Below are 9,150 nucleotides of genomic sequence, written 5' to 3' on the forward strand. Positions count from 1 at the left end.
AACACATCAATCAACACACACCAATCAACACATGAACACACCAATCAACACACACCAATCAACACATGAACACACCAATCAACGCACATCAATCAACACACCAATCAACACACACCAATCAACACATGAACACACCAATCAACACACACCAATCAACACATGAACACACCAATCAACACACATCAATCAACACACCAATCAACACATCAATCAACACACACCAATCAACACACATCAATCAACAAATCGATCAACACACCAATCAACACACATCAATCAACACACCAATCAACACACCAATCAACACACACCAATCAACACACCAATCAAAACATCAACCAGAAATCAATCAATACAAAACGCAGACCCTCACGTACACTGTGTTGGCAGATGAGTGTACCGGATGCAGCTTGACGACCAATGCCTGAGCTCAGACAGGTCATGTGACCGAATTGGCCAATCACTGCACCGGCGATAAGCACTTCAGAGACCTCATTCTTAGCCCTCACTGTGCTTGCCACACAGGGATTTTCCAGTCGTAAACAGGGTCAAGGTGAAGGCCATTATCTCCCCTTCTTCTTCTTTGTTCATGGGCTGTAACTCCCACGTTCACTAATATGTACACGAGTGGGCTTTTACGCATATGACTTGTTTTTACCCCGCCATGTAGGCAGCCACACTCTGTTTTCAGGCGTGTGCATGCTGTGAAGGTTCTTGTTTCCATAACCCACCGAACGCTGACATGGATAACAGGATCTTTAACGTGGTTAAAGCCAAGGACTTCCAATCTGAGGGTCCCGGGTTCGAATCGCGGTAACGGCGCCTGGTGGGGTATAAAGGGTGGAGATCTTTCCCATCTCCCAGGTCAACATTATGTGCAGACCTGCTTGTGTCTGAACCTCCTCCTTGTGTATACGCAAGCAGAAGAAGATCAAATACGCACGTTGAAGGATGATCCTGTAATCCATGTCAGCGTTCGGTGGGTTACGGAAACAACAACATACCCAGCATGCACAACCCTGAAGAAAGAGTATGGCTGCCTACATGGCGGAGTAAAAGAAAACGGTCATACACGTTAAAGTCCACTCGTGTACATACGAGTGAACAAGGGAGCTGCAGCCCACGAATGAAGAAGAAGAAGAGATATCATATATATATATATATTTTTTTTTTTTTTCCTCTCAAGGCCTGACAAAGCGCGTTGGGTTACGCTGCTGGTCAGGCATCAGCTTGGCAGATGCGGTGCAGTGTATATGGATTTGACCGAACGCAGTAACGCCTCCTTGAGCTACTGATACTGACACGGCACTCATATCAAACGCACCTTGGTCAATGCTGCTGCAGGAGGAAGTGGCGGAGAGACACACGCCCCTAGTCAGCTGACTGTCGTAGTCCACGATGGCCCCAGTGCCGTTCAGCAGCTCTTTGGTCAGCACCAGCCGCGACCCCGCCGGCACGAAGCTGGTGTCCGCGTACAGCCGCGCCACGTCCGCCGAGGTCAGGGCGCTTGGGGTCACGTGCAGGCGGCTCAGCCTTCCCACCATGCCCTGGGAGCGGTCGACGGTCTTGCTGGTGCTGCTGTAGGTGCCGCCCAGGACCATCCAGCCACTGGAGGAAAATAGTGATGATGATGATAATAATAACAGCATTAACTTAGCCAGCAAAGTGTCCTTAACTCTTTCCATACGAACGGCGAAAGAGACGACGTTAACAGCGTTTCACCCCAATTACCATCATCAAAATATTGCAAGCGGACGGCTCTTATACTGAAGACGTGAATGTTGACAAAGAATACCACAGTTCTGACGACGGAAGCTAAAGGTTGGGTCATTCAGACACCCACTGGACATCTGAGGGGTCTGTGTAGAGAAGAGAGGACTGGCCGTACTGAGTGAGTTAATTCTATGCTGATGCTGAGTATAATGTCAATTATTTGTTGAAAAATTGCATTGTCATCTACACCTGATGAAAATGTGTCCACCCTGATCTTGAAAAAAAAAAGCTGATTTAAAAAAAAAAGAGCATTAATGATAATAATAATAACAACAATATATATTTTTTTTAATTTTAAAAGACAAATAAACAAAAAATGATAAAACCTGCCCACCCCCCTCCCCCCAAACCCCCTGAAAACTGAGTATGACTGCCTACAAGGTGAGGGTAAAAACGGTTATACACATAAAAGCCCACTCGTGTATAATAGTGAACGTGGGAGCTGCAGGCCATGAATGAAGCAGAAGAAAATATGAAAGAGAAGGAGAAGAAGAAGAAGGAAAAGGAGGAGAAGAAGAAAAAGAAGAAGAAACAGAACTGTGTCAGTGTTACGTTTTGTGTGAAAGGTTACCACAAAAACATGAAACCTTCACCGTCAGTACATTGACAGAAGCAACTGCTTGAGTCACGTACCATTCTCATTCTGTAAGAGGTGAACTTATTCTATTTCTGTCACTGGTAATATCACAAATGACTCCTAAACCCAACGCCTCACTGATACCTTCCCTTTTTTTTTCTTTTTTCAATAACCCTCCCTCCACTATCCATACTTATACACTGAGAGTATTGAAACGAATGAATGTTGGAGTCTCCCGTCGGACTGACGGATGAGTAGGCAGGCAGGTTTATCTGTTGGTGTGCATCCTCATATGGGAGAAGAGGCTGATTCTGGATGTGCAGCACTTCCCACAGGTGTTGCAAGGGAAATGTCTCCAGAAGCTGAGCCCTGCTTCCTTCGCTCACGCTTCTCCTTAATGGCCAGCGCTCTCTTGTTTTCAAACGTCTTTTTGCCACTAGAGCACAGCATCCTCCAGCGAGAGCGGTCAGTTTCCCAGGAAGCGATGTCTATGTCACAGGCTTTGAGGTTTGTCTTTAAGGTATCCTTGAAGCGCTTGCAGGGTGTTCCAAGTTCGCGGTGGCCTTGAATGAATGAAGATGTTGTGGCTAAATCACCTTGTAGTGAAAAGACAATAAACCACTGAGAAAAAAACAACAACAGAAACATGTTAATTTCACACACACATGCATAAACACAAGTGCATGCACATGCATGTGCCATGCAAGGTGTTGTCCCTGGCAAAATTCTGTACAGGGGAGTGGGGGAAGGGGAGGGGGGGGGGATCAATGTTGATAGTGGAAGAAATTAACCTGCAGACAGAAAAAAACAGAAAGAAACGACAGGTACCACTGCATGGTGGCCACACGCTGCTCAGTGAGCTGCTCAGAACTTCACACAGAGAAATCTGTCGTGACAAAAACAGTAGTACAATGCAATGCGGTATGATACAATGTATGTAATACAGCACAATTCAGTAAAACTACAACAAAATACAGCACAATAAAGTGCAATACAATACAGTGTAATACAAAACAGTACAATACAAACAGTATTACACAAGACAGTAAAATAGAATGCAGTTCAATACCACACAATACAGAACAATATAATACAGTACAATACAGTACAGTACAATGCAATACAACACAATACAGTAAAATGTAATGCAGTATAATAAAATACAGTACAGTACAACACAGTACACTACAACACAGTACAATACAACATTGTAAATCTACAAAGTACAATACAACACAGTGCAATATAAAACAGTACAATACAAAATACTACGATAAAATAAATTTCAGTACAGTACAATACAGCACAATACAATACAACACAACAACACAACACAACACAACAGAAAACAACACAGTCAAAAGCAAAACTACCCCCACACAAACTCACTAGGGTGCTAGTCGAAATCCTTGTCCATAGAAGGTGGTGCTGGCGCTGATGGTGTCGTCGACGTAAACGGTGGCTTGACCCACTGTCCCACTCCACGACATCACCACGTGGTGCCAGAACCCATCGTCGATCGCAGGCGACAAGGTCAAGGTCTTGGTGCCAGCAAAGTCAAAGGTCACGCTGTTGCGATCGATGCGCACAAGGTGCTGGGGTTTGGTGACATTTCCGAAGGAGCTGCAGAGATATGGAGAGGGGGGGGGGGGGTGCGGGGGGAGAGAGAAAAAAAAATGAGACAAGGCCTTCAAGACTCACTTGTGATACACTTAAAAAAAAAAATCCAAGCTTTTTATGTATTGAGTATAATTTCAAAATGTAATGTTTAAGATGAGAAAGATCAGTTTAAAGCAAATTAAGTCCCCTAGCATTAATTACAGAGTAATTTCCCTTTTTTACTATCTGCACCAAAACGTTTGCAAAATAAATAAAACTTCCATGCTTAGCAAAAGAAGTTCCTGTTTGAACAAAAAATGATAATAATGACTGCTCTTGTTGTTGGGTCAGAATATCAGATCAAAGTGCCAAGTTTAGAGAATACAAAAAATATAAATATAACAGTAAATGCAGTTTACATATAATTAGGCTTCATTTTTTATTTTTTTGTGCCCATCCCAGAGGTGCAATATTGTTTTAAACAAGATGACTGGAAAGAACTGAATTTTTCCTATTTCTATGCCTAATTTGGTGTCAACTGACTAAGTATTTGCAGAGAAAATGTCAATGTTAAAGTTTACCATGGACACACACATACACACACACACACACACAGAGAGACAACTGAACACCAGGTTAAAACATAGACTCACTTTGTTTACACAAGTGAGTCAAAAATGTGTTGCTGAGTGTTTGAAGAATGGATATCCCTGTTGTTATGTTTACGGTGGCGGTGGTGTTGTTATTGCTTGTCAGCTTGCTGGATCTTATCTTTGCTTCAGCAGAGGCCAGGCAGGGTAATGAGTTAAGGAGTTTTGTTCTGTCAATATTCCGTTGCTCCCACAGTGTCCACATGCATGCACACACATACCTCATTCTCTACACACACAAGCACGCACGGACGCACGCACACACACACGCACGCACGTGCACAGAGCTCTCCTGACACATGTGTACATTTACTTATACCCTCGCACACGCACACAAACACACACAGACACGCAAACACACACACGCACAGAGGCTGCCACTGATTGGCCGCAAGAGGGGTGGGAAAAGATCTCTGATGCCAAGAACGTGGCGTCAATCGTGTTGCTCAGTCTATTGTATTTGGAAAAGCCCACAGTAGTAGTATTTTTATGTATTTATCTTCTTCTTTTTTTGTTGTTGATGTTGTTATTTTAACTTATTTTATTTTATTAATTTATTTTTCTGATGGCCTGACTAGGTGCGTTGGGTTACGCTGTTGGTCAGGCATCAGGCATCTGCTTGGCAGATGTGGTGTAGCGTGTATGGATTTGACCGAACGCAGTGACGCCCCCTTGAGCTATTGATACTGATATTGTTCTGTCAGTACCAACAGCCACCATATTGCTGATCCCAGAACGTACCAAGAGAAGAAACTCCGCCCAACTTTTAAGCTGTGTGTTATCTAGCGTTTTCTCCCTTTAACAAAAGCCTCAGCTCTTAGCTACAAAACACTACAGCTGTCTTCACCCGTTAACTCTCTCCATACGAACGGCGAAAGAGACGACGTTAACAGCGTTTCACCCCAATTACCATCATCAAAATATTGCAAGCGGAAGGCTCTTATACTGAAGAGGTGAATGTTGACAAAGAATACCACAAGTCTGACGACGGAAGCTAAAGGTTGGGTCATTCAGACACCCACTGGACATCCGAAGGGTCTGTGTAAAGGAGAAGAGAGGACTGGCCGTACTGAGTGAGTTAAATTGTGTGCCTGACTCGACAGTGACTGCATGCTCGCAAAGGACACATTATGCTCTGTCCAGTTGTATTTTTATTTGTATTGTATTTGTATTTCTTTTTATCACAACAGATTTCTCTGTGTGAAATTCGGGCTGCTCTCCCCAGGGACAGCGCGTCGCTACGCTACAGCGCCACACATTTTTTTTTGTATTTTTTCCTGCGTGTAGTTTTATTTGTTTTTACTATGGAAGTGGATTTTTCTACAGAATTTTGCCAGGAACAACCCTTTTGTTGCCATGGGTTCTTTTACGTGCGCTAAGTGCATGTTGCACATGGGACCTCGGTTTATCGTCTCATCTGAATGCTAGCGTCCAGACCACCACTCAAGGTCTAGTGGAGGGAGAGGAAATATTGGCGGCTGAGCCGTGATTCGAACCAGTGTGCTCAGATTCTCTCGCTTCCTATGCGGAGATGTTACCTCTAGGCCATCACTGCTGTATATCTTTTGATGGGCATTGTCTGAATTACACCTTTTTAAAAAAAATTTTTTTTCATGACACACAAGAGGCATGAAACATTTTCATTAAATAAGAGCTACAGGCACACACCCAAAATGGCTAAGAAAACAATACTGCACACTGAAATTATCATCATCATCATTATTATTATTACTCTTTTTCCTATCCTGGCACAGTAGTATGGAACAGACTGCCCGTCTCAGTTCCATCACGAGTATCATCCAGTTCAGTTTAGAAAATCTCTTCAAACGCACTTCCTTCATTCTGTCTTCCATTGTACTGACTAATGTGCTTCTTGAAAGTTTGCTGATCGTAAATTATGTGGGTGTGTCTGCTGTTTGCGTGCGCACTTGCTCGAACATTAATAAATACGCTGCAGACCAAAAAAAACAACAACAAAAAAAACAACAACCAAATAACAAATAAACAAACACAAACATTAATAAACATGCTGCAGACCCCCCACGCCCCCGCCCCAATAGAAAAAGAAAAGAAAAGAAACCTCCTCTCTCTCTCTCTCTGTGTCCTTACTTGAGGCCATAGAGGGCCAAAAAAGACCTTGGCCATCCAGAAAAAACAAACAAACAAACAAAACACAACCAAATAACAAAAAAACCGAACATTAATGAACACGCTGAAGACCAAAAAAAAAAAAAAGAAACCTCCCTCTCTCCCCAACCCTCTGTCCTTACTTCACGTCTTTTCAGACTCAATTTACTTATGGCGTCTAAAAATGAAAATGCCTTGCCAAACGTGGCTTTCTTTGTCTACAGAGCATTGAGCCTACTGTACATTAGTTCCAGCCAAACCTCTTGGATGTAATTTATCTATGTGTTTCATTTTTGTACACATTTTTGTTTACATTTGTTACACTCAGCTCTTTCAAGTCTGGCCTTAAAACCCACCTCTTCCCAAAACAGCCTCCCTTCCCTGCCTCTTCCTTGTCTTTAGTTTCTCCAGTTTTAGAGTTATGCATGCGTGAGAATGACTGGTGTGAAAGCGCTTTGATTTGTCTATGCACAAGATTCAGCGCTATATAAGTACCATTATTATTATTATTATTATAATCTACACTGGTATTATAATCATCCTCCGTGCAATGATTATGTAATATCCTCTTCAGAGGGAGGTTATATCTTTCTTTCTTTTGTGTTCGACAGCTACGCAGTCAGGGTCGAAGTCTGAGGGATGCCACAAACTCGGACGTCCGGTGAAGATTGGCTACCGTCCCCCTGAGCTTGGGGTTAAGGTCAGCACCCCCAGGCCAGGACTGCTGCCGCATCTTCTCATACAGGGGGCAGTCTTGGAGAATATGGGATGGGGTCTGGTCAGCCTGACCGCAATCACATAGGGATGTGGCTGCCACTCCAATCCTCTTCAGATATGCTCGGAGGCCGCAGCGTCCTGTGCGAAGGCAGTAGATGGTAGTCTGGTGTCTCCTCTCCAGTGTCCTGATGGGATCCTGGTGTGCCTGGTAGCCTCCGTTCAGGGTGACCCAGCCTCTTCGGAATCTGCTGTGGAGGAGAGTTTTTGCTTCCTCATACGTGGCAGGAAAGGTTAGCTGTGTGAGCTGGCTTCCTTCCAGAAAGAAAGAAAGAAAAGAGAGGGAGGTTATAGCCTATTCTGAACATTCTCTGTCCTTACTTGAGGCCATACAGAGCCAGCACTGTGCCGGGCGTGGTGCGCTCCGTGAAGCGCACCCAGGTGGCCACCGTCAGGGCCGTGGCCGACAGCGGCCAGGTCAGAGGGTCAGAGCTCAGGTAGGTGGCGCCGCTCTCCAGCCTCAGGTCAAAGTTCAGCGACAGATCTGCGTAACAAAAAAACAACAACAAACAAATCAAACCAAGAAATTGAACAGTATAAACCCCAACACAAGGAGAAGGAAAACGCTCTTGAAGAAAGAGAAACTTGTAACTCTAGGACGATGATAGAATAATAAAAACAGTTCATCAATTGTGTTAAGAAGTTTCATTCTAGGTGGAGTAGTTTTCAAATTTCAGGTCAAAGTTCAGCAAAAGGTCTGCGTAAGCAAAATAAAAAAATAAATAAATAAAATATTAAAAAATTGAACGGTATAAACCCCAAACACAAGGAGAAGGAGAAAGCCCTTGAAGGAAGAGAAATCTGTAAGTCTTGAATGCTGATAGCATAAAAACTGTCCTTGAATTGTGTTAAGTTTTTATTATAGGTGACATAGTTTTCAAGTTTCAGGTCAAAGTTCAGTGACAGGTCTGCATAAGCAAGAAAACTAAAAAGAAAAAAAAAAAAAAAAAGAGAGAACCATATAATCCCCAACATAAAGGAAAGGGAAAAAGCCCTTGAAAAAAGAGAAAGAGAAAACTTGTAACTCTAGAATGATAACAGAATATTTTAAAAAAAATTAAAAAAAACAAAACAAAACCTTTTCATCAATTGTGTAAAGAAGTTTCATTCATGGTGGCGTAGTTTTCAAGTTTCACGGAGGTCAAAGTTCAGCAACAGGTCTGCATAAGCAATACATCAAACAGCATAAAACCAATACAAGATGTGGGAAGAAGCCCCCCAACAGAAAAAGAAACAAATCTGCAGCTCTAGAAATAGAATAATAATAATAATAATAATGGATACTTATATAGCACACTATCCAGAAATCTGCTCTGGGTGCTTTACAAAAATGCTTTGTTAACATAAAACATTACATCTATGTTACATACACACACCAAAATGTGACTACACACACACACACACACACACACATACACACACACACACACACACTGCATACATACATTTTAATAATACATGTATATCTAACAGCTACCCTAACACATACACACACATAGGCAGGCACAAACTTACATAAACTCACGCACACACAATACACATTCATATACATGCATGTAGTTATGTACACATACATATGTATACACACATAGTCAAGCGCAGCTAACGCAAAGGAAGTGGACCTGCCACAATTGAACTTACTGCTGAGGG

General features: G+C 42.8%; 1 protein-coding gene across 1 annotated transcript in view; it reads right to left on the minus strand.

The window, feature by feature from the left end:
- LOC143277385 (uncharacterized) overlaps positions 1-9,150 on the minus strand; it is a 140,427-nt gene that overhangs the window by 28,227 nt on the left and 103,050 nt on the right. Inside the window, exons 44-46 of the mRNA XM_076582167.1 lie at positions 7,822-7,984; positions 3,740-3,973; positions 1,325-1,608 (exon numbers count right to left, since the gene is read on the minus strand). Coding sequence (XP_076438282.1) covers positions 1,325-1,608; positions 3,740-3,973; positions 7,822-7,984 — 681 coding nt within the window. The remainder of the gene's footprint in view (positions 1-1,324; positions 1,609-3,739; positions 3,974-7,821; positions 7,985-9,150) is intronic.

The sequence above is a fragment of the Babylonia areolata genome, chromosome 34, assembly GCF_041734735.1.
Source record: "Babylonia areolata isolate BAREFJ2019XMU chromosome 34, ASM4173473v1, whole genome shotgun sequence".
Classification (NCBI taxonomy): domain Eukaryota; kingdom Metazoa; phylum Mollusca; class Gastropoda; order Neogastropoda; family Buccinidae; genus Babylonia; species Babylonia areolata.